The sequence below is a fragment of the Gekko japonicus genome, unplaced genomic scaffold (genome assembly GCF_001447785.1).
Source record: "Gekko japonicus isolate JY-2015 unplaced genomic scaffold, Gekko_japonicus_V1.1 scaffold278, whole genome shotgun sequence".
NCBI lineage: Eukaryota > Metazoa > Chordata > Lepidosauria > Squamata > Gekkonidae > Gekko > Gekko japonicus.
The window spans coordinates 460132-484999 of NW_015169783.1; the positions used below are offsets into that span (position 1 = coordinate 460132).

At 46.5% G+C, this 24868-nt stretch overlaps 1 protein-coding gene across 9 annotated transcripts in view; it reads left to right on the forward strand.

The window, feature by feature from the left end:
* NEDD4L (neural precursor cell expressed, developmentally down-regulated 4-like, E3 ubiquitin protein ligase) overlaps positions 1–24868 on the forward strand; it is a 270488-nt gene that overhangs the window by 196522 nt on the left and 49098 nt on the right. For 4 of the 9 annotated variants that reach the window (XM_015416887.1, XM_015416886.1, XM_015416880.1 and 1 more), the window contains 6 exons: positions 628–702; positions 3457–3516; positions 10887–11018; positions 14010–14129; positions 17508–17705; positions 22497–22574. In XM_015416887.1, the coding sequence (XP_015272373.1) occupies positions 628–702; positions 3457–3516; positions 10887–11018; positions 14010–14129; positions 17508–17705; positions 22497–22574 (663 nt within the window). The remainder of the gene's footprint in view (positions 1–627; positions 703–3456; positions 3517–10886; positions 11019–14009; positions 14130–17507; positions 17706–22496; positions 22575–24868) is intronic. The other 5 variants (XM_015416888.1, XM_015416882.1, XM_015416883.1 and 2 more) reach the window with 3 other exon arrangements.

Sequence of the window (24868 nt, forward strand, 5' to 3'; positions counted from 1 at the left end):
AGCCTGATCTTGTCAGATCCAGGAAACAAAGCTAATCAGGGTTGGCTATACTGGTTAGTATTTGGATGGGAGAACACCAAGGAAGTCTGGGGTCCCTTTTCGTTTGCCAGCTCCAGACTGGGAAATACCTAGATATTTGGGGAATGGAGCCTGAGGAGGGCGGTGTTTGGGGAGGCAGGGGACTTCAATGGAGTATTAATGCCATTGAGTCCACCTTCCAAAGGGGCCGTTCAGGGCCTTGATCAGGTCGTCGTAGATGGCTTCCTCCATCTTCTTCGGGACGATGAGGCTCCTTGCTAGCCGTATTGTAGCGACGCCACACGTGCTCAGGAGCCATGATTTCTTCAGATCGACGTCCGTCGTTTTCTGGATTTTAAAGAAATGGGTTAGCTGTTCGACCCAGGATTCCCATAGCTTGGGATGGGCAGGGTCAAACGTGGAGATCTGTCCCGGAGCGGCAGCCATGACTAGAGCACGTGGCGGTGAGCAGAAGAGCGGGCCACGTGGCGGTGCTGCTGGATAGAAGACAGAATATCCAGCGTTAAGCTTGACATGTTTTCAGTGGGTAAATTACACAAAATAGTAAAAAAAAATTAATGGTTCACTGTTTTGTCTTGTTTCCCTCAGCAAAGAGATCCCTCAGCAAGGTTAAGATCTTGCAGCGTAACCGAGGCAGTTGCTGAGCAGTCCCTCTTATCACTGGTAAGTAGAATGCGTTTATTTATTTCTCTTCTCTCATTATTAAAAAAAATAATCTCCTGTTCTGTGTATCGACTGTGACTTTCATTGTTGTGGAGTCAGTGTTGCCTTCCCCTGTCGAAATTATTTCAGTTACAATTCCAGTCATACACTGACTAGAGGCAATGTCGCACCATCAAAGGTAGGCAGAGAGGACAGATCCTAGAGAGAGGTGGTTCTGGGGACAGATTGGAGACATGTGAAACCCCATAAAGTGACAGTTGTGTATGGTGGCCGGATGAAACTCGGCAGTTTTCAGGTATCCTGCGATTTCAGGCTGGGGGTTTCTCCTGTAGAAGGGGTCGTGGGATATATTAGTCCTGTGTATGGTTAAAGAGCTACTTAAGAGATTAATGGGGACACTCGTGTATTATAAGGGATGCATCAAAGAACAGAAGCAGAACTCAAAACAAAAAGTCAGAAATTCCCGAATTAGTTTTCTTCTTTTTTGTTTTACCCCAACCTGTTAAGACTGGTAGTCACATATTTAGTAGTGTGGTCTGTACCAATCAGTGGAGCCATTATCAGAATGATTTCACTGGAAAATATGCCATATGGAGCAGAGGTCCATCAGTGGATATTAGCCACAAGGTATAGGTAGGAACTCTTGGTCTGGGGCAAGTGATGCTCTGTCTTTTTGGTGCTTGGGGGGGGGGGGGCAACAGTGGGGAGAGCTTCTAGTGCCCTGGCCCCACTGCTGGACCTCCTGGTGGCACCTGGTATTTTTGGCCACTGTGTGGCAGAGTGTTGGACTGGATGGGCCATTGGCCTGATCCAACATTAGCTTCTCTTATGTTCTTATGTTCCGTTTCCCAGATAGGTTTTTGATTCCTGGGTGAGGGTGCTTTGTGTTGTTTTGTTTTGTTTTCTGCATACTAACAATATATTGGCACTCTTACTGTTCTGTGGTGTTACCTATTCTAGTCTTGTATTCTGCCATAATCCAAAGAACTATGATAGGGTTCCCCACTATGATAGGGTTCCCCACTGTGAGCTCACGGGGGCAATGGGGCCTGTGGCTGCCAAGCTTTTCAGAAACTGGGAGGAACCATTTCAAGGAAGAGCTTTCTATCAGCTCTCCTCATTTAAATGAAAAGGATTTCTCATGGCTGCAAAACAGGGAAGGGGGGTATTGCATTTGGCTCCACCTCCTACAGCAGCCATTTTAGGGTGGCCTTCGCGACTCTGTCTCAACATTCCAAAGGTACCCACAGCATTAAAAAAAAGCTTGGGGACACCTGAACAATGCAGTTTGCATGCACCCAGGGCTATTTTTGGGCAGGAACGCACAGGAACGGAGTTCCGGCTGGCTCCCAAGTTGGCCACGCCCAGCAGGAACTCATTAGCATAATAGGCCACACCCAACAGCAGACACTCATTAGGGTTGGCTACATTAGAGGTGTGTGGCCTAACATGCAAAGGAGTTCCTGCTACAAAAAAAGCCCTGGGTTTTGACAACAAACAAGGTAAACAGAATAACAAGCAAAAGGTGGGTGTGGCTGGATGACCACACTTCTGGAAACATGGGGGTGCGGCCTAATGCGCTAATGAGCTGTGCTGTCAGGGGTGTGGCCCAATATGCTAATGAGTTTCTGCTGTTGGGTGTGACCTGTTATACTAATAAGTTCCTGCTGGGCTTTTTCTACAAAAAGAGCCCTGCATGCACCTACCAGGAGTTTGTGACTGGGTGCAGTGGCTGCTGTGTTCCCACCCACAAACTGGCAACTGCTTTTGAAATTTCAGAGACTCGTGAAGTGTTGTTTTTTTTTAAAAAAAACAAAAACACACAGATCAGGTCATAACAAGCTAGTAGTTCTCTGGAATATGGCCCCAGTATCAGCTCTTTCCTTTTATAAAACAGGGTTAATTGTGGCACTGTAACATTCTTTTCCTACTATCAGAAAGGGTTGGCTTGCACGAGAACTTAGTAAAATAAGGGATTGCATGATAAAGAATTAGTTCTAAACCTTTTTTTTCTGAATATCAATTACATTGAACTCTGTCAGAATTCAGCAGAACTAAATCAGAAATATTATCTTTGGGACTACTGGATATGACCAACCTGCTATAACAAACTCTGTCATTTCTCTTCTGTTACCAACCATGCTCTTATCTTCTTTTTCCCTGCACATGCTTGCACACACACGCTCTCTCTTTTTCCTGATATGCACCATTAATTAATTCCAGCACAATTAACAGAAAACTATGAAGACTGGCACCTTGCTTTTCGGCCATATTCTTTTCAAGGCTTTTGCACCTGTGAGCAACCAAAAAGAAGCCACTTCACTCTGAATCTCTATGTACTTCAGCATCTTCTTTGTATATCAGTTCTACATATTCTGTTCAAAGGAAAGGAACGGATTTTAATTATTGGTTTGGATCTCGCCTTTATGTGCTTATCCCAGTATGCAAGTTCTGCAGGTGTACACACAGTACACTGGTGTGACATCACAGGCATACAACTCTGTTCTGAAATTGCGTTTACTAAGATGTATTTGGGATCAGGATTCTGGTCCTATCATACTGAATTACTGTAAGAGGTAACATGGCCTTGTTATCAATGATCTATAGCTTCTTTCCTTGGTTGCGAAGTTGACTCAGTGCTTCACCAACATATTAAAAAATGGCTTTTTGTCTCTTGTGCTGAAGACATGCAACTAATCCATGACTTTCATTCCTGATCACCCCATAACTCTAACATTAATTATTGTTCAACAGCCAAGCGGTCCATCTAGGAGAGCTCGTTCTTCAACGGTCACAGGTGGTGAAGAGTCAACGGTAATAACGCTTTTATCGAGCCGAAAAATATCCTTCTCTGTCACTCAGATCTCATGCTTTTTCTCTTCTCTTGTCTTCGTTTCAGAAAGCGAACCTTATCTAGGTTGAAAAATTATTCTGTGCTAGAAACTATTTGCTTGTGGGGATGTACATATGTCATATTTCCCTGCTGTGTCTCTGTTATGGAAAAAAAAAAAGCCTTTTCCCCAGCATTTGCCGCAAATCATGTTTTTGGGGAACACCCGTTCTCTCCTCCCCACCATACCTCCTATACTTATGTGACAAGGCCTTGATACCATGTTGAGGGTAACTGTTTTGGGTACCTATATGATATTATTTTTTGACAACAGTTGGAGCACTCGCCTCTTCTATTTCTGTAGATCGCTTCTAAAATATATAGGATTTATTTAAATTAATTCTTTCAGTTCTTGGGAGCGCCACAACACGTTGTGCAAAAAACAAAAACACAACAACAACTAGTTAAGAACCAGAGATGGACTTTGGGGCAGGACGGCCTACCTGGATTGCCCAAGCTAGCCCGGTCTTGTTAGGTATCTTGGAAGCTAAGCAGGGTTGGCTCTGGTTAGCATTTGAATGGGAGACTACCAAAGAAAAGCAGGGTCACTACACAGAGGCAGGCAATGGCAAACCACCTCTAAACATCTGCCTTAAAAACCCTACAGGGTCATCATACTTCGATGTGACTCGATGGAACTTTCTGCCGCCACAGTCATGTAGGGATCCCAAGTCCCCCCGGGGGGCGGGGAAAACCCCGCCCCAGAGGCCCGTTCCCCACCGCTGCCGGATCGGGCCCAGGGGGGAACTCCACCCCGACGTGCACGTCACCCGGAAGAGACGTGGGCACGCCTTGTATGGCCGTGGCCCCGTCCCCCAGTGGGGAACTCCTCCCTGACGTGCGTGTCACCCAGAAGTGACGCGGGCACGCTGGGGGCGGGGCCACGGCCATACAAGGGAAAACTCTATGATTTCCCCTTGTATGGCCGTGGCCCCGCCCCCAGCGTGCCTGGCGTCCTCCCGTCACTTCCGGGTGACGTGCGTGCGGCGTGCGTGCACAAGACACTGGCCGGGAGCCCCCCGCTCCCGGCGAAGATAGACTTGGCAACCCTACAGTCATGGCCTACCCAGTTATTGTTGTCTTGAGGTCAGGATTAACCAAAAACGATAGAAATGTTTAGAAATCCGGGACTTTTTAATTTCATTTGAATCAAAAGATTATACATGCACACTCACTATTAAATAGTTTCAGAGGGTAGCCATGTTGGCCCGCAGTAGAACAGCTACTTTTGAGACCTGCAAGGTTTCCAAGATATGAGCTCTGGAGAGTCAAAGCTCCCTTCGTCAATCAAATAGACGACAACAGGTTCCAGAATGTGGAGGCCCACCTTCTTCTTCGAGTTAGAATTTCACCCTTAATAACAGCTGAAACTGGCCTGCAGACTGTGTTCCAGAAGGACAAGCATTTAGGCAGAACGCGTTCCCTGCGAGTCATCATTCATTCCAGAGTGAAGTTAATGGCCACAAGCTTTGGCTGTAATCTGTTGGAATGAGTGTGCGGAGATTCAGGTCACTTGAAACCAACCTGAGGACCTGCAAAGCTGGGGTGGGATGTGGATTAAGTCAGAGCCTGGGTTTGCAGCCTCCAGCTGGGGTCCTGAGATCTCCTGGAAATACGACTTCTATCTGGAGTACAGAGATCAGTGGCCGCTTTGGAGGGTGGATTCTACGGCATTATATCTTTCCAAGGTCACTCGGGCTCCCCCCACCACCATACCCAGAAGTTTCCCAACCTGAAGTTGGCAAGCCGAGATAGGGCGTATCTGGGAACCTCAGTTGGAGGACAGCTGAAGTGCATGGAAAAGGATGGGAAAGCACTCAACAGTGTCCATTATCATGGCCCATGCCACGTAAGTGGTTAGAAAGGGCCCGGAAGAAGCAACATAGGCAAATAGGGGCCTAACTACTAAGCAGAAATTAGGAGTGACAGCTGTACTCTCTGGATTGGAGGGGGCAAGCAAGGGCCCAGCATCTTAAAAAGGGGTTGAGCAACATGTCACTGTTGATGCTTGGGACCTGTTAGCCTCCATTTGGTGTAGTGGTTAAGTGCGCGGACTCTAATCTGGGAGAACCGGGTTTGATTCCCCACTCCTCCACTCGCAGCTGCTGGATGACCTTGGGCAAGCCGTGGTTCTGTCAGAGCTGTTTTTGAAAAGAGCAGTTTCCGTCAGAGCTCTCTCAGCCCCACCTATTCTCACAGGGTGTCTGCTGTGGGGAGGGGAAGGGAAAGGAGTTTGTAAGCCGCTCTGAGACTCCGAGTGAAGGGCAGGTTATAAATCCAATCCTTCTTCTACCCGAAGTGTGTAGTACTTTCTCTAACATCTTCTGAACTTGCTCACCAAATGGCTTCACAGCACCGTATCGATGCAGGTTGTAACTTAGTGGATTCCAAATATCTTCAGTGGCTACCTAGGCACTCCCCCCCCCCTTCTTTCAGATGAGTAGTGAAAAATACAGTTAAGCATTTTAGGAGTCATGCCTTTAAAGAATTCTTTGAACATTCTCAACGGTATTTAATATGAAAAATGGGTATGGACTCTGCAAAAAGCAGCAGAGGTCGAGGGATGTTCTGTTCTGTTACTAAGGAAGCCTTTCATTTGCAAAAGTGTGATGAGGCTGCTGTTGTGAACTCGGGGGGGGGGTCGCTGCCCTCTCGTTCTGTAGTCCATTGCGGTTCATTCACTGGATTTCTGAAGCACCTTCCATTCATACCGACTCACTTCTAATTGGAGGGGAAAGGGGAAGCAAGGGATGATGACAGAGCGAGCTCATTTCACAGCCATGGAAAATGTGACCTTATTGGCTTTCAGTCTTTGCATCCTGTAGATTTTAATAGGCCCCTTATCAGAAACAAAAGGTCCCGGTTATTTGAATAGCCAGCAATGGCTTTGTTTTATTTCTCAGCCACCTCATTATTTCCGGCCTCTGCTTTTATGCAGTGAGACTCTGCCATTCTCTACGCCGTACAGATCTAGCAGCCAGAATTTCCGACGCAAGGGCTCAGTCCAGGCACAATGTAAAATCCTGGTATATCTGAGGTGCAGCCAATTGAAGAAGCCAGTATTTGGCTACCAGACAACCATTCAAACCGTTTTTTGCCATGGTGGGTGCTGGTCAGTGTTCCGTCTAAGCTGAGTTAGTGTGAGCTAGCTCAGTTTTTTAGCCTCCGGCTCACCCATTTTTGTCTTAGCTCAGGAAGGATGGCTCCAGAGCAAACTAACATATGCAGTAGCCAAATCGCTCGCTCACAATTTTAATGCCAGGAGCTCAGAAAGTAGAATTTTTGCTCACAAGACTCCACAGCTTAGAGGGAACATTGTTGCTGGTTGCATTGTCTTTGCTCTGCCCAGATGTCACTGTAGCTGGTGAATGTGCAAGGGGCTTGCTATGGAACAAGTAACCATGAAGACTTATCTGCACTTAATAAATGAACTTCAGACCATGGTCTCAGATCCTGGTTTGGTAGACCTTAACTAACCTTAGATAATGAAGTGGTCTATAGTCAGACAGTCCACATAACCAAAGCTGATAAAATGTTAACAACAAGGTGTGTCGACTTGGTGTGTTGTTAATTTCAAGGTGTGTTGGCAGTTTCTCTGCTCTGGGGATCCAGTGGACCAAATGTAACTCACTGACGGTGGATCCACAATGAAGTTAGGCCCAGTGCTGATTGGACAGTTTAGACCGGTTGAGTCTTCACAAAAATAACAGCCAATACAAAGTTCTCCCCTTGGTAATTTTTACACTTGTGCTGAGGATGGTATTTGCAGGAGCAGGTGGTTGAGAGGCAAAGCAGGAAGCCTTTGCCTCCTGGCTAACTTTTGTTTAAAGAATTAATCCAAGCTGTTTGTTCTACCAACTTTAGTGACCTATGTCCCTTTCCCTCAAAAAGCCCCGAGTGCTGATCTTCTAGCCAAAACTTTATGATTTATAGTTTTGCTATTTATCTTTCGACTTGCCAGAATGGGGCTTGGATTTTGCAAGGTTGTGATGCAAAAGCTCCCCAGTTACCGAAAACATTTTCCCAGTTAACTTAAAACTGTGTATAGGCAAAGAAACCCAAAGAGCTATTTTTCAAGGGTTGTGCTTTGCAGGCAGAATTAATGCAGGCGGATGTCCCTCAAACAGCAAACAGCTGACGGTGACATTGGAGCAAAACACTTTGATGTCTCACACATTGTAATTTTACCTTGAAGTCTGCTAAAATAATATTTCCCATTAATATTTTAATCTCCTCCATAAATCTGATATTAGTGGAGCTTCTTTTTTTTAACTTAGATCAGTGAACATGTCTTCAGAAGAAATTTTTATGATTGCAGTTAAGTTAGACGCCACCAAAGCACATAGCGTGCCTTGGTTTTCAGACTGATTTCATGCAATGCTGCATGGCTTGATTTATAAATGTCATTCTGTTTCCCAGGCCTCTCTGGCTTCTTCTTCATCTCTTCTGTCTTTAATATGAAGCCAGTGCCATTCTCACAACTTGCATTCCTTTATATAACCACTTTATATTGGCTCAGAAGAAAAATGTATCTCTTTCAGATTTTGGGTTGGATCCAGCCAGATCTTTCTACTTGTAAAAAGAGGAGGGCCACTTTGTCCCCCCAGAAAAGTTCTGGAGATCATGAGACCTGCATGGATAAAAGCCATATGGGACAATGGCTGTCTTAAGGAGAACTGGACTAGACTGAGCTAAAAAGCTGGCTAGATCCAACCCACTGTTATCAAAGAAATTTTTTTAATATCTCTGCGTTGTACAGTCGATCACTTATCCTCAAAATTGGAGCATAGGGGATCATTTCAGGGAGTTCAGCGGCCTGCAGTGGGAAGAGAGGAGGCAGATAAGTTCTGTTCAGTTGATGTAAGTGCCTTCAGTTGACAGAAACCCATCTTTGGATCAAACCCTAACACATTTATTGCCATAGGTAGGCAGTGACATGGGCTAGAGCCTATCAATGGTGGAACCTTCTATATTTTCCTTCTAGCATGAAGTAGTACATCTGATCCAGGCATTCTTGCATTGGCAGCAAAACTCTCATATCATGCTATAGTATCTGTAATTCTTAGCAGCATTGTAATCCTTTTGGCTTGTGAGCATTCCAGTTATTTCCAGGTTCACCGTGCAGATGTTAAACACTGGTTGGTCTCCCCAGACAATGTCCAGACAGTTCTGGGGATGGGCTGTGGCTCAGTAGAAGAGCCTCTGCTTTGCCCGCAAAAGGTCCCTGGCTCAGTCCTTGACATCCCAAATAAAAGGGGATCTGGCAGTAGGGGATGTGAGAGACCTCTGCCTGAGACCCTGGAGAGCCGCTGCCAGGCTGAGTAGACAATACTGACCTTGATGGACCAAGGGTATAAGGCAGTTTCATGTGTATCCAGTTTCTAACAATGCAACTGAAAGCAGAGTTACACCCTTCTAAGGCCCTGGTTAGAAGACTGTAACCCTCCTTAGAATTGCATTGTAAGTCTGCTGGTTGTAGGGAGATACCTTAGCAGTACAGCTAGCATCCAGTGAAAAGCTCAGTAAACACAGTGGGGCTCAACAGAATCTGTCCCTTAACAGTGGGGAGGTGTTCTTCTTTCCCCCAATGCCGTGGCTTTTCCACTGTGCATTCCAACAGCAAATAGCTGTTTGTACATTTATCACACACGTGATCCATAAGCCTTTTCTTCTGCACAGAATTTACTTCCATTGTAGTGAAACCATCACATGTGAAGAATCCTTAAGACATTGGCAGTCTCTGGCCCTGGCACCAGTTTCATCTTCCAGTGGCCAACACAAGAAGCCTTGTTCATAAGAGGACACGAAATGTTCTTGTGTTCAAACCGCTTTAAACCCTAGTTGTTCAATAACTAGGCGGAGAGGCTGTGGCTCCGTGGTTGAGGATCTGCTTAGCATGTTTTGGTCCCCGGTTCAATCCCCAGCATCTCCAGTTAATAAGGGCCATAAGCAGGTGATGTGGGGGACCTCTGCCTGAGATCCCTGGGGAGCCGCTGCCAGTCTGAGTAGACAATTGTGACTTTGGTGGACCCATGGTCTGGTTCATGGTGGACCCATGGTCTGGTTCAGTGTAAGTCAGCTTCATGTGTTCCACTGTCCCTCCCTTGGTTATTCAAGAACATGCTCAGATTTGGATGTTCATAGCCAGTAGACCGGCAAGATAGACACTAATCATGCATGGTGACCCACCAAGGTCTCCATAGACTTCCTGCTTTTGCCGTCTGCCTGGGCTCATGTCATCATCTGCATGTGTGGGAGCAGAAACAAAAATTACCCTTTATACAAAAGTAGCAAAGCTAGTTGATGACAGTAAAAAGAATTTGATGCTCATAGCTGCTGTGCATTACACTGTTTATATTCTTTTGCTGCTCCTGTTCTTATTTATTTATTTAATATCCGGCCCTCTGCAAGGGTTTCCAGTGCTATTAAAAAGATATTATAGCATTGGAAAAGATGCAGAAAAGGGCAACTAAAATGGTTTAAAGGAATGTAGCACCTTCCCTATGAAGAAAGTTTAAAGAGGTTAGGGCTCTTTACCTTGGAGAAATGACAATTGAGGAGTGACATGACAGAAGTTTACAAAATTATGCATGGGCTAAAGAAGGTAGAGGAAGAAGTATTTTCTCCCTTTCTCACAATACAAGAACTCGTGGGCACTCAATGAAATTAATGTGCTTAGAACAGGTAAAAGGAAGTACTTCTTCAGCCAAAGAGTGATTAACACGTGGCATTCACAGCCACAGGAAGTGGTGGCAGCTACAAGCACAGACAGCTTCAAGAGGGGATTGGATAAACATGGACCAGCGGTCCATCAGTGGCTCTTAGCCACAAGGTGCTCTGTCTGTGGCGGTGGTTCTCTGTATTCTTGGAGGTTGGGGGGGGGGGGTAACAGTGGGAGGTCTTCTGGAGTTCTGGCCCCATTGGAGGACCTCCTGATGGCACCTGGTATTTTTGGCCACTGTGTGACACAGACTGTTGGACTGGATGGACCATGGGCCTGATCCAACATGGCTTCTCCTATGTTCTTAATAAAGGTACTTTCATCGCAGGACAGTGTATGTAGTCCCTGTTGATTTGGTTGCTTTGTGATTTACCTGAGCTTTAAAATCAGGAGGCTGTAGCTTTGCAGCCATGGTCCAGAGGATGGAACCGAACTGAATGTATCTGAGCCTGCAGTAGGGAAGGGCGATGAGCAGGCGCAGCATTTTCCCCCCTCTACTTCTGCAGGTATTTGTTTTGTAAACATGACAAGCTGGCGCAAAAATAACGCTCTGGTAATTTCTTGCATAAACAGCCATCAGTGGCCTATGTACACACTACACCGGGCTTACCTTCGGGCTGGGAAGAAAGGAAAGATGCAAAGGGACGTACTTATTACGTCAATCATAACAATCGAACCACAACTTGGACTCGGCCCATCATGCAGGTATGGCACTTGCTATTCAGAGAAAATGACAGAACCTTTTGAGTCTTCCATTGCACAGTTGTCTGGTGGCTTTCAGAAGCAAAATCCTTCTGGGGGGGGACTGTTCTTTTGGGGAAATTATTTAATTGAAAAGATGCGTATTGACTAATGCAGGGCTGGCTTTAGCTGCTTAGCACACACCCAAGTCAGTTTTACTCTACATCCCGAACCCACGTGGTGACACACATCCACCCTTCATTTTTTTATTTTTAAGGTGTGTCAATGCAACCTTAGGAGCTGCGGTGGCTCAAGTGGTTAAGACGCTGAACTGCAGGCTGTGGAAGGTCGGTAGTTCAGCAGTTCGAGACCCAAGTGCGCCGCATGACAGAGTGAACTCCTGTCTCTAGCCCCAGCTCCTGCTAACCTAGCAGTTCGAAAGCAAGAAATTGCAAGTAGATAAATAGGTACCACTTCGGTGGGAAGGTAACAGCGTTCCGTGCGCCTTGGTGTTTAGTCATGCCGGCCACATGACCACGGAAACGTCTTCGGACAGCGCTGGCTCTTCGGCTTTGAAACGGAGATGAGCACCGCAACCCTAGAGTCGGATTCGACTGGCTTTCGAGCAAGGGAACCTTTACCTTTACCTTTTACAATGCAATCTGGTGATATGCTGAGAGGTAACTAAATGAAGAAGGACACAGTTGGCTGTTTTCGTTTCCCTAACTGAAGTTCCAGTTGGTAGGAAAACATGAACTTTTCAAGGATTCACAAGTGTATCCTTGACTGTCATTAACTGCAGTTGAGAAGCCAGTCCCAGGAATGCTTTTGCACTTCCCACGCTGTGCTCCTTTCCCAATCAATGTGTCCTGCTGGTACCCTAGTTCAGCAGCACCCCGCTGAAGCGTAATCAGTGTTTCCTGTAAAAAAAGGTAAAGGTTCCCTTGCTCGAAAGCCAGTCGAGTCCGACTCTAGGGTTGCGGTGCTCATCTCCGTTTCAAAGCCGAAGAGCCAGCGCTGTCCGAAGACGTTTCCGTGGTCATGTGGCCAGCCTGCAGTTCAGCGTCTTAACAACCAGGATCTAAAACCACATTTTGAAGTAGGTTTCAGAGGGCTCAGTAGAAGAGAATCTGCTTTGCATGCAGAAGGTCCCAGGTTCAGTCCCTGGCATCTCCAACTAAAACGACCAGGCAGTAGGTAGTGTAGAAGATCTGAGTCCCTGGAGAGCCACTGCCAGTTGAGTAGACAGTACTGACCTTGATGGGGCAAGGGCCTGATTCAGTATAGGGGCCGCTTCATGTGTGCTTAGAATAAGTGCCAATGAACAATTAAGCCACAAGTCAGCAGGCAGGAAATGAGTGAAATGAGGGTGCGTGAGCTGACTAGACCCCAGGTAAGAGAGCAGAAGCATGATTATAAGGAGCATGGGGTGGCAGCTCCCTATAGAGGAACGTGGAAGCAAACTGGATTAATCGAGGTAAAGGACATTGGCCTCAGTGAGAGAACGTGTGCTTTGCATACAGGAGTCGCATGGGGTGGCAGCTCCCTATAGAGGAATCTGGAAGCAAACTAAATTAATCGAGGTAAGGGACATTGGCCTCAGTGATAGAACGTGTGCTTTGCATACAGGAGACACCAGGTTAAATGCATGGCATTCCCAGTGGGAAAAAATCTCAGGTCACTGGGACTGGGGAAGACCTTTCCCTGCCTGAGACCCTAGAGCAGGGGTGTCAAACATAAGGCCCGGGGGCCGGAGGTGGCCTGTCCAGGGCTCTTACGTGGCCCACGCGCAACTGATGCCAAGGAGGGAGTGCTGGGGGGAGTGAGTGGAGCCACTCCATTGTGGCTTCAACCCGGTAGAACAACCTCATCTGCAGCAGCAGTCAAGCATCGTGGGAGCATCTGCCCAGCACTGCGCTGCTGCCTCTGCAGTCCACCTATGTGGGTTTTTCTCTGAACCCACCCTCTCAGCCCAGGGTTCCTTTATACAGTTTCTCTCTCTGGTACCTGGCATTACATTTTATGGCACACATGGCCCAGCCCAACAAAGTGACATTTATGTCAGATCTGGCCCTCGTAACAAATGAGTTTGACACCTCTGCCCTAGAGCAATTGCTAAGGGTAGATAGTACTGAAGGATCAGTGGATAGACTTAAGAGGAAGGCAGCTTCATGAAACCTACAATGATTTTTAGGCAATTAGCTGTTAGGGGTACTGTCACGGGGGGGGGGTTTTCTCAAGAGGGTTGACACTGTTCATACAACAGAGGATTGGGTTGACCCAAGAGCCTGTGATTCAGTGTTTATGTGTTGCAAAATCTCTGGGAGGCTATAGCGTATATAAATTGTTAAAAAAAATGCTCATGAGTAATCCCTTCCACCTACTCCCTTGTAGCAGCACCTGGTCTCTTCCACTAGTAGTGGGGAGGGCCTCCTTCTCTGCTAGTACAACAAGGAAGAGTTGGGCTCTACCAGGAAGTGAAGTATAACCAATATTAAATTGACTCCTGCAAAAGTTGGACGTGGGTGCAGTCTTAGGTAGCCAGGAAGCACCCCAAATGCTTCCTGGCTACATAAGAGTATGCCCGCACCCAAACTTCCTGATTTCTAACAAGCTACTGATACTCAGTAGACCCATTATGGAAGAAGAGTGACTCACATGTGTTTTTCTTTTTCTTTTCCTCCTTGATTATGTATAAACTGTCCCTAATTCTCCCTTTGCAAATCTTAGTAAAAGTAGCAATGGATCAGCCATCCTCCTGAATGCTTCACTACCAATCTTTTTTTAAAAAGACAAACATAATGCTAAAACTAACGTTTTTGGATGTATTGCGAACATAGTTAAAAAGCAGGGCTTTTGCTATGTGACACTGACTGTTGTTTCTAGGGAGGAATGTGGTATTGAAAACATTAACTTCTTTTGTAATTCACTGAACTGTACCACTTGGAGATATTTTACCATGACAGAGCACAGCCATAGAAAAGCACATAGCTAATTTGTGTTTGCCTCAAATAGCTTGCCGAAGACGGTGCAACGGGGTCGACGTCAAACAGTAGCAACCACCTAAGTGAGCCTCAGATAAGACGCCCTCGTAGCCTCAGTACTCCCACAGTAACCTTATCTGCACCACTTGAGGTGAGAAATGTTACCCTCCCAACAAGCAAGGCTTGCCTCCTTCCTGGATTTCCATTCCTTTCTTCTTTCTGGTCCTCTGCATCTTTCTATTTTCCTGGCTGGCGTATTGTCCTTTTGCAAGCAGGGCCCGGTTCTCTGTCCAAGACTTGCAAACGAGGGCTCGGTGCACCACAAGGAGGAGTGTGCTGACGCTCCGCAGGCAATTGCCTTGCTCCTAGCCGTCAGCCACGTGGTTGGTGACTAGCATCCCTTCTTGGGTGCCTTCCACTACCAGCTGGGTCCAGGAGGGCTGATAAAATATTTAGGAACCAGCCCTGTTTGCAATCACTCCTTGCTTTGTAAAAATCATGCCCCTCTCGGTAATTATGCTCAGCTATCTTTATTTTGACCCATGACAATGCTTTTGTTGTTCTGTCCAACTGTTACGCTTAAGAGCTTGTAAGAGTGTTATCCTATCCTCTTTCCTATTTCTTATCTTTCACTGTCCACGTGCATTGTAGTAGACGTGTGTGGCCATCATTATTTCAGATCTTGTAATAGCATTGCTTTAGAAATATTCGTAAAGTTGGAGTTGTGTTTCTGTTGGGGTGGTACATGCACTACTGAGGGCGTGGTGAATAGCACATTTCAAATTTGATGGGTTACTATTTTCAATAGAATTTCTTTCACTTTGGAATGCGAAGCTAAAATCAGGACTGTGGGATCTATAATATTCACTGCAAATGTTGTACGTGTGTGTGTGTGTGTCTCTGTGTGTCTGTGAGTGTAAGAGACGTGAACGAAGGAAGCTGAATATTTCAAGCCTAGCTGCGTATAAACTTAGGGATCCTGAATATAAATGGCAAGCTAGGTACCTCCACTGTGAACTGCTTCAGTTTCTGCCCAACCGAACGTTCTGCCTTGTTGAAAATCTTCGCTGTGCGGGGAGAAATTTCCCCACTGAAAAGAGGTCCTCTTAAGAGTATGCAATGAACTCCGCCATTAGAAATGCATATGAGAATGTTCTTTAGATTCGTTCGATGCCCCATAGGGAGCCTCACGGCTATCTAGCTTAGTCCTTTCTTGGAACTCCCCCTTCGGCTGCTCTGCTGTGCTTTCTTCCTACTTCCTTTCACATGTTGTGCATTCATTTCAGAGAAATCATGTGTGTATTGTCTGTATCGTCATATATATCATGAAGCTCTAAAACCCTAGATGCATATGAGAAAAACAAGCGTACCTCCTTATCCACCTGGTGAACATCACTTACATTTGTTCTGTTTAGCAGCTGAAGAAAGTATTCTTCTAGTTGTGATCCTAAGCATGTTTATACAGAGAAATAATTCCCACTGAGTCGCATTGCACTTACTCTCTAGAAATTGTATTTTGGGACCGCAGCTCTTAGATTTTTAGTAAATCAAATCTGTGATGGCTCGGGAGGAGAGAGGGAGAATATTTATTAATTTTTACTAATTAAATGTTTGGACCTGGGGAAAATTAATAATCACCACGAATGAAGCAGAAATGGAAACTGGAAGTAGCAGTTGGTGAAGCAGTGTGAAAATAGAGAGGCAGGACTCCAGATACTGAAACGAAATAATAATTTTAAACCGAACATCATGTTTCAAATCAGTGCAGTCAATTGAAATGGGAAAAATATGCCAGCCAATAGTGTGAAAATCAAATATACCAATCTCAACTATACCAGCAAACTCCTCTACTTAACATTTCAATTACTTGAATTAGTTATTACCTAAATAGCAATGATTAATTCAAATACTTGAAATATTTGAGGAACTTGCTAGTATATTTGACACTGTACTTCAGTCACATTATGAGAAGGCAAGAGTTACTGGAAAAGACAATAATCCTAGGGAAAGTGGAAGGCAGCAGGAAAAGAGGAAGACCCAACATGAGATGGGTTGACTCAATGAAGGATACCATGGGCCTCAGTTTTCAAGACCTGAGCAAGGCTGTTAATCATAGGACATTTTGGAGGTCATTAATTCATATGGTCACTGTAAGTTGGAAGCACCTTGATGGCACTTAACACACACACACACAAATAGCGATCCGTTGGAAAAATCTTTCAAACCATCCCAAAGTGGACACAATCACGTCCATATTTTGTTCCTTTTAAAAATTATATTGTGCTTTTCTCCCCATTGTGTACTCAAAGCATCTTACAACATTGTTTTCCCTCTTCCATTTTATCATCACAGCAATAACTCAATGAGCCAGTATGGTGTAGTGGTTAAGAATACGGAGGGGCAGGAACCGAATTACGAACCTAAGTTCATCACGAACCAGGCCCAGTTTGTGGTTCGCGAACTTCAGTTCCTGCCATCCCGCCCGCACGAGTCCCCATGAACCTGCCACAAACCAGCCAGGGTTTTTTGTGTGGTTTGTGTTGGCAGACGCACGGGCAGCAGGGCTTGGAGAAGGCATTCAATGCCTTTTCCAAGCCACTTGCAAAAATCATTTAAAGGGATACCTTTAAATGGGTTTTGCAAGGCAATACTACGCAGCCCCGGCGGCACAACTTACAAGTGAACTGAGAAGACCTTTAAATGCTGTGTTCCATGCTTATGATGCGTACACTCTCATATGCCCTTTCTTATCATTGCTGATAGGTCTCCTCGTCCTCTGCTTCCTTTTCCAGTCCCTGCTTACATCTCATACTCTTCTCCCCCACTCTTGCTTCTCTAGCATACCTGTCCTCCTGATAACTCTACCAAGTGTTTTTACGGTCTGTGAATGGTACATTGTGTGGATCCTTGGGGATGATGAAGAGGATGATGGAGAGGATTCTGGATTCCAGGGAGGATTCCTGCCATGGATTCCTCTACCTAACCTTGAAGCTACATCCCCCCATTTGGTGTTTCATCTGTTGGTTTCTGAGTTAAAACTGCATTCACCTACTGAAGCTTTGTAGTACTTAAGGAAAGACAACCTGATGCTCCATTGCTTTGAAATCTCTACGCGATGGGTTTCGGGAGGATGGGATTTCATCCAGGGGAAAGGTAGATGGGCCATGATGGGTTCTATTGAGAGTATCACTTCCTGGGCTGTCCAGAAGGTGATGTGTGGCCGACTTGTCCCCTTGAAGGCAAACCTGCTGTGTTTGGGGAGCAGGCTACCCAACTGTATTGAGTCTAGGGACCGCCATGGGCATATACCAGGTGTGCATGTATACACATCTGTGTACATGTGATGTGGGCATTAGCCAAGAACCAACAGCTAATTTCCAAGCAAACTAATGATAAGAGATAATATTTGTTGTTCCATCCTATATCCCCCCTCGAAGATCTGCGTAGATCAGGCTACACGCCGTTATCAATCGCATAATGAGATAAGGTGACGTTTGTCATTGTTAACGCACCCACTCCTTTTCCACAGGGAGCCAAGGACTCTCCTGTGCGAAGAGCTGTGAAGGACACCCTTTCCAACCCACAATCGCCACAGCCTTCACCATACAATTCTCCAAAACCGCAGCACAAACTGACGCAAAGCTTCTTGCCTCCTGGCTGGGAGATGCGAATAGCCCCTAATGGCAGACCTTTCTTCATCGATCACAACACAAAGACGACCACGTGGGTAAGCTGAATTCACCTCCTCTTGCTTTGTAGAATTGTATACCGGAAAGTAGGGGAAGGGGGAAAGTGTCGAAAAACCACGGATTTCAGTTTTCCTGTACTGAGGCACGTTTCTCCACACCCGGGGCTCTCGAATTCTATGATCGTTTTCAAAGATTCCTTTTCAGAGTGCAGCGGCTGGGGGGGGGGGAAGTGTGGGTTGGATGGTGCAAAGGGAGAGAGGCTTTTAACTCTATCCTCCTCTGCCCTTTTCCTATTGTAAAAGCCACAGAAGCATACTCCATTGCTTTGGACCATTGCTGGAGGAAATTTGTAGCTACCCTGGTTTTTTTTCCTCCAGCAAGCATATAAGCAGCGAGGGGTTCCTCCCCCTCCCGCCCGGGAAAATAGCAGGGGAGTAAAATGATAAAGAGCCCCTCTCTAACGTTCTCCATCTTGGAAAAAGCCACCCAAGTGGTTGTACTCAGGAAAGGCCCCCCCCCCAAAAAAAGTCTCCATGAACGATCACAGAAGAAAAAGTAATTTGAACCTAAATCGTCTTTCACTAAAGGGGTGATCCAGAGACTACTTGCATAAAATTGTTAGGTAACTTGCTCAAGTATAATTTAATTCTGTTATACAGCTAGATTCAAGTCCAGTTGTACTTAGAGACCAGCAAGATTTTGGGGTTATGACTGTCAAATGCTCACACCCCTAGTCTTGTTGGCCTTTAAGGTGCGACTGGGCTCGGATCTAGCTGTTCTACTTCAGATCCAACATGGCTGTTCTATTATATAACCTAATGCTCTCTTCTCCAGTCTTTAATGGTTCTTTTATCCGGTTTTCCTAGAGGTTTAAAATATTAGCATCAGATTACAGCAGTTGTTTTCTGTCACTTATTGGCAAACTGTGTCCTGTTTGAACTCTAGTCATAGCATCACACTTGGACCATGGCCACACTGGCAGCTTGGCGCAATACAATGCCACCTCTAATTGAACCGGTTGAAAGTGTTGCGGGGCATATCAGCCACACAGCACACCCTGCTGCGGGTTACCCACGGAGACATCCTGTGGTAAAGCATCCACATTATTGCAGCGCCTCAGCCACAGGGTGCGCTGCCAAAAAAATCTCAAAATTCATGCATGCGCATAAGCGCTCAGGTGTGCACACATGGGCATATAGGCATTTTTAAAAAACAAAAACCCTCCCTAGCGGCAGAACGGATCTGCAGGTTCAGACTGCCAAATCCATTCTGTACACGCTCCCCTGGGTTCAGACATCCGGCCATGTGCAATGACTGCGCGGGGATCCAAAAACACCACTTGTGATGTGGTGCCTTTTTAACCCAGCTCCAAGTCACCCTATGATGGGATAAGTATGGCTGGGGAACATCTAACAGATGTGGCTGTCTTGCTTTCGAACTTGTCCTTTTATCCCATGATTTTTGAGCTTACTTAGGAGCCTTTGATGAGGAACTTTATCGAAAGCTTTCTGGAAGTCAAGATAAACAATATCTATTGGATCCCCCTGGATACCAAGTGCCATCTTAAAGTATGTAGCCTCAGGGATAAAGTACATGTTACCTGTGGCATGAACCAGATCACAGTTCTGGTCAGTCCATGTTGAGCCCCAAAGCAGGGTAAATGCTCCTCTTCATGGACATTTCAGCTTGGGAAAATGGTTCAGGAGGGAAGGCTGAAGCCTCTGCTCCCCCCATATCATGGTCCTGAGCCAAATTGGGCCGTAGCACTCTTGGAAATGTTTGTTCCCTGACATCACATCCATCTGCAAAAAGGACACAGTTAGGCTGAGGGAACTCTGTCTCATAAGAACATAACAACGTAAGAGAAGCCAATGTTGGATCAGGCCAGTGGCCCATCTAGTCCAACACTCTGTCACACAGTGGCCAAAAGTACCAAGTGTCATCAGGAGGTCCTGCAGTGGGAAGGAGGTCCTGCAGTGGGACCAGGACTCCTACAGGAAACATGTAATTTGGCTCTAAACAGAGGAGGAGGAGATTGGATTTATAGCCCACCCTTCGTTTGGAGTCTCAGAACAGCTTACAATCTCCTTTCCCTCCCCCTCCCCACAGCAGACACCCTGTGAGGTAGGTGATGCTGAGAAAGCTCTTTCGAGGACTGCTCTTGAGAGAACAGCTCTGAGAAAACTTGTGACTGACCCAGTTTCACACCAGGAGCTGCATGTGGAGGAGTGGGGAATCAAACCCAGTCCTCCCAGATTAGAGTCCACGCTCTTAACCACTACACTGAACTGGCTCACTCTAGAGCACTGGCTTAGTGCTCTAGGTCAAACACAGCATTTTTAATTTTGCAGGGGAGGCAGGGCAGACACTTTTGTAACATCCTCTTGGTGTTCCACCTCCATGAGGATGTGGGTCCCAGCATTCTTCTAGAATTTTTCCATGTCTGAACGTGGATCAACATTTTCACTCAGTGGACGTGGTGGAACATGATCTCGGCTCCCCCCTGAGGTCCAAAGTCCCAGGTGCAGCAGGTGATCCAGCAGCACCCCAAGGCTGACAGCTTGAGTCCCAGGAATAACCTCCACCTCATCTGTGATGGTGCTGATGTTCCTCCCAGATCACAAGACCTGGACCCAGGCAGACAAAACAATGCCAGGATAGAAGGCTCAGGTGGGGTGTCTGATAGCTTGCAACCATAGCTGAAAAATCAGAAAACATGGAGCAAGAAAAAAGAGGTAACCAAGGAAGGAGACCTTGTAAAAATAAGAGCTAAGTGCTTGAAGCTGATACAGAGTGATGTAGGCAGTCCAAACGTGTGCGTACCTCGGCACATCTCTGCCAGGCAAAATCAGTGTGTTTCAGCATACCCAACTCTGAATCAGCTTTGGCCGTCAGTGATACAACCAAAAATCTAACCAGCAAAAGTGTTCGCTGTTGATGAGGAAAGGTCAATACTGGCCTGATATACCTTAGATAGATATTGGAAATCTCAGGTGGTGGCTGTAAGCTTTGCTTTGAAATTGCTGAAAAGGATACAGGTGAAACCAGGCCAATAACTTCACCATTTGTTGACAGGTTACACTTTTTAAAGGTTGCTTCTCCCATGTTGTTCTTTAATGTAATCTCTTTAGAGATCACGGCCGAGGAAGCTATTCATTCTCATTCTTCCAAATATCCTTGAGTTATTTGGCTTTCCTGGCCTCGTTTATTTCCCCAGATATTTGTGAAGCCGAGAGAAGTGTACATTTGTCATGCCTTGCAGGAACTTTATATAAAATCCGATTTAATGCTATTGCACACAGCTGCGATGAGGCACAGAGATGGAAAGAGATGCATGCTAGGAATGGAGCCGGGCTTGATTCGCCCACATACCATCATTCAAGGCTTTTCAGCCCCCAGGAATTTCATTACATCAGCACTGGTCTGTGTGCCTTATCTTCAGCAGTGAGATGTTGGGATTGATGCAGCTGCACTGTGCCCGGGGAACTGTTGTTGTTTGAGGCTATCCAAACTAGAATATCTCCTCACCAGGGGCGTAGCTAGAACATTTTGGGTGGTGGGGCATTGGGAAATCCGGGGAGTGGGAGGGGGGAGAGAAGAAGACCTCCCCCCGCCTCGCCTCTCTGACTGTCAGGACTTGTGGGGCGTAGCTGTTGGGTGAGGGGGCATGGCCCTGTGTTGCCCCACTGCAGCTATGCCCCTGCTCCTCACTCTGTGTGCCTTATCTTCAGCAGTGAGATGTTGGGATTGGTGCAGCTGCACTGTGCCCGGGGAACTGTTGTTGTTTGAGGCTATCCAAACTAGAACTTGAATATCTCCTCACCAGGGGCGTAGCCAGAACATTTTGGGTGGTGGGGCATTGGGAAATCCGGGGAGTGGGAGGGGGGAGAGAAGAAGACCTCCCCCCGCCTCTCTAACTGTCAGGACTTGTGGGGCGTGGCTGTTGAGTGAGGGGGCATGGCCCTATGTTGCCCCACTGCAGCTACGCCCCTGTTCCTCACTGCGCTGTCTCTGGCTCAGCTCAAACATCACACACATCCATGGGTAGCGTGATGGGTAGTGGTGGAAAGTACCATCAAGTTGCAGCTCACTTATGGCAACCCTGTAGGGTTTTCCAGGCAAGAGACATTCAGAGGTGGTTTTGCCATCGCCTGCCTCTGTGTAGCAACCTTGGACTTCCTTGGTGGTCTCCCATCCAAGTACTAACCGGGGCCTTAGGGCGATTACCTGAATGTAAACCACTCTACTAACAGTGCGGTCCTAAGCAGTCCTATGCACCCTTCTAAGTACATTGAAGTCAATGGGTGCAGAAGGATGTAACTCTGTTTACGATTGCACTGTAAGAATGGTATCTGCTGAGAGATCAGCACAATTCCCCCATTCTGGAGGGGAAAAAATCCCTCTAAAAATAGCTGTGCACCTTTTTCATTATTAAGCTGCAAAAACAGGTGTTGCAGACGAATGCTCCCTCTAAGCTGTGGAGTCTTGTGAGCAAAAATTCTACTTTGTGAGCTACTGGCATTAAAGTTGTGAGTGAGTAAGTTGGCTACTGCACGAATTAGTTTGCTCTGGAGCTATCCTTCCTGTGCTAAGACAAAAATGTGTGAGCCGGAGACTAAAAAACTGTGAGCCAGCTCACACCAACTCAGTTTAGAGGGAACACTGCTTGCAGACATTTTGCCACAAAGTTCAACTGCTCCCTGAAACTGGAGAATGGGGGTAGTGACGTGGCATTGATGATGACAGCCCCTTGGCATTGATGTAAATATGGCGTGGGCTTGTGCCGCTTTGGGAGTCCTCTTCTTACGGCAGTGTGTTTTTCATTACAGGAAGATCCACGACTAAAGTTCCCAGTCCACCTGAGATCAAAAGCAGCTTTAAATCCCAACGACCTGGGCCCTCTTCCTGTAAGAATTCACGTTTCTGTGTTTGTACATATGCAAACTATATGCTTGCTTCATGCATGGGAGCTGATTGAAAGATGTTTGCTTCGTAGAGATAAAAGGCCTCATGGTGAACGGGGATGATCATTTCCTCGAGCCCCTAGCCACCCATCTGAAGTGGTCCCCTACTCCACAGCTCGGCCATGAAGCCTTTCCCCCCGCCCTATTAACTGTGGTCCACAAGATACAACACAGCTGAAGGTTAAACCACAGGAAACACTTCAGTTCTGGCTCTGGATTTTGGACACTAGCAGATAGTTGCTATCAAAACAGAACCAAGCAACAGGGTTTAATCAGAGCAGAGAAGGGACAGCCACACGTCAACAGGGAATGTGGCTAATTTTGTAATGTATTATCAGCCTGCAGATTGTGCGTGTGCCTGTGGATGTTGTTTTGTGCTTGTTTCATAGGCCTTCACAAATCCATCTTAATAGTCGAGCTCCCTTTTGCAGTACAAGTGGATTGCCTGCTTTGTGGGCTCATTTACATATGTAAACGACAGCTTTGCATTTCGGTGCAGAAAGTAAATCCCCTCTGAGAGGCAGGCAGACTAGAAAGGTTGTACTTACGGAGCCCAGAGGCCCTGTTGCTTTGCATTCTCATCAGGATAAACAACAAGAGCCCGTCTGGTTGCTGCAGACAGTAAGTTCTGAAGCTGCTCTCACACATCATCCTTACCTTACGGAAAAACGGAGGAACGTTTCCGTGCAGTCAGCCATTGGTATGCAACTGCGGTTTAGGGGCTCTACACGAACCCATGAGAGAATGTTCACGTCAGGAGAAGACAAGGCTCACTGGAAAGGAGAGTGATGATGTTAAGAAGATTTGAAGACGGCAGTGTGAGATGGAGTGATTCAAGGAAGCAATGACCTTCAGTTTGCAAGACCTGAGCGAGGCTGCTAACAGTAGGGCATTTTGGAGGTCATTAGTTCACAGGGTTGTCGTAAGTCAGAAATGACTTGATGCTGAGAGCCAGTTTGGTGTCGTGGTTAATTGTGTGGACTCTAATCTGGGAGAACTGGGTTTGATTCCCCACTCCTCCACTTGCACCTGCTGATGTGACCTTGGGTCAGTCACAAGCTCTGGCACAGCTGTCCTTGAAAAAGAGCCGTTTCTGTCAGAGCTCTCTCAGCCCCACCTACTCACAGGGTGTCTGTTGTGGGGAGGGGAAGGGAAAGGAGTTTGTAAGCCTCTCTGAGACACCTTTGGGTAGTGAAGGGCGGGGTATAAATCCAATCTCCTCTTCTTCTTCTTCAAATAACACCAACACACACACACACACAAGAACTCCTAACTTTCTCCTAACTATGAGTCAGATCATAGGCTCTCCTGACCCCCTGAGAACCATTAACTGAGCAGCATCTGCTCTCCAACCTCTCAAGACGAGTTGCAAGCTCTGGCAGTGCTCTACTAGGAGCTTGGAACTGTAATTTCCTTCTTGCAAATCAGATGCTGTATCTCTCTCCTTAGTACTACCTATGTGGTGGCTTCTTCTTGTGGGACCCTTTGTCTCCCCCCCCCCACACACACACATAGAATCCATGCAGCTCACCAACACCCAAAGCAGCTGTTCTGTTAGTTAGGCCCTTGCGTTTCTTTTAACAAGTGGGCCTCACTTTTCTTTCTGAAAGCCTCGAGTAGTCTAACCTTTCATTGGTCATACTGATTTTTCACTGACAGAGAATTCATAATGAAGAGAAACTTTTAAAATGCAATTCCCCAAACCTGCAGTTGGAAGTGGCATGCTAGAGCCTCCAGGGTTTCCAACTGGCAGCCCCAGGTACCCACCCACCACTTTTTTTATTTCAAAGACAACGTTGCCTGCATTGCTATGCCACTTCCTAGGGAATCCCAGGTGTGACATTGGGTAGCTCTAGGAATCCCCGGAAGCTCTATGGTTTTACCATACACTTTCTGGCAATTCCTAGGGCTTCTCTATGACACTTCCGGATCTCCACAGAAGTGACATAGCAGCACCGCGAATGTCACCTCCCATGTCCTTACACCCCAAGCCTTTCCCCAGTTGCCAGGCACGGCTGGGCAACCCGATCTACCACCTCTGTGATTGTCCGCTGAAGCCCTGCAATCCCCAGAAGACTGCGATAGTGCAGCTTCTGCAAATGGCTGCCTGGCCATTTCTCTACCACCACTCTTCCAGGGGAGGGGAGAGGACAGGGGGCTGAAAGTGGAAGGTTACCTGCCAAAGCAGGCGACCTGGCATTTCTCGCCACCTCACTGGGCTGCATGTGTAGACTAGG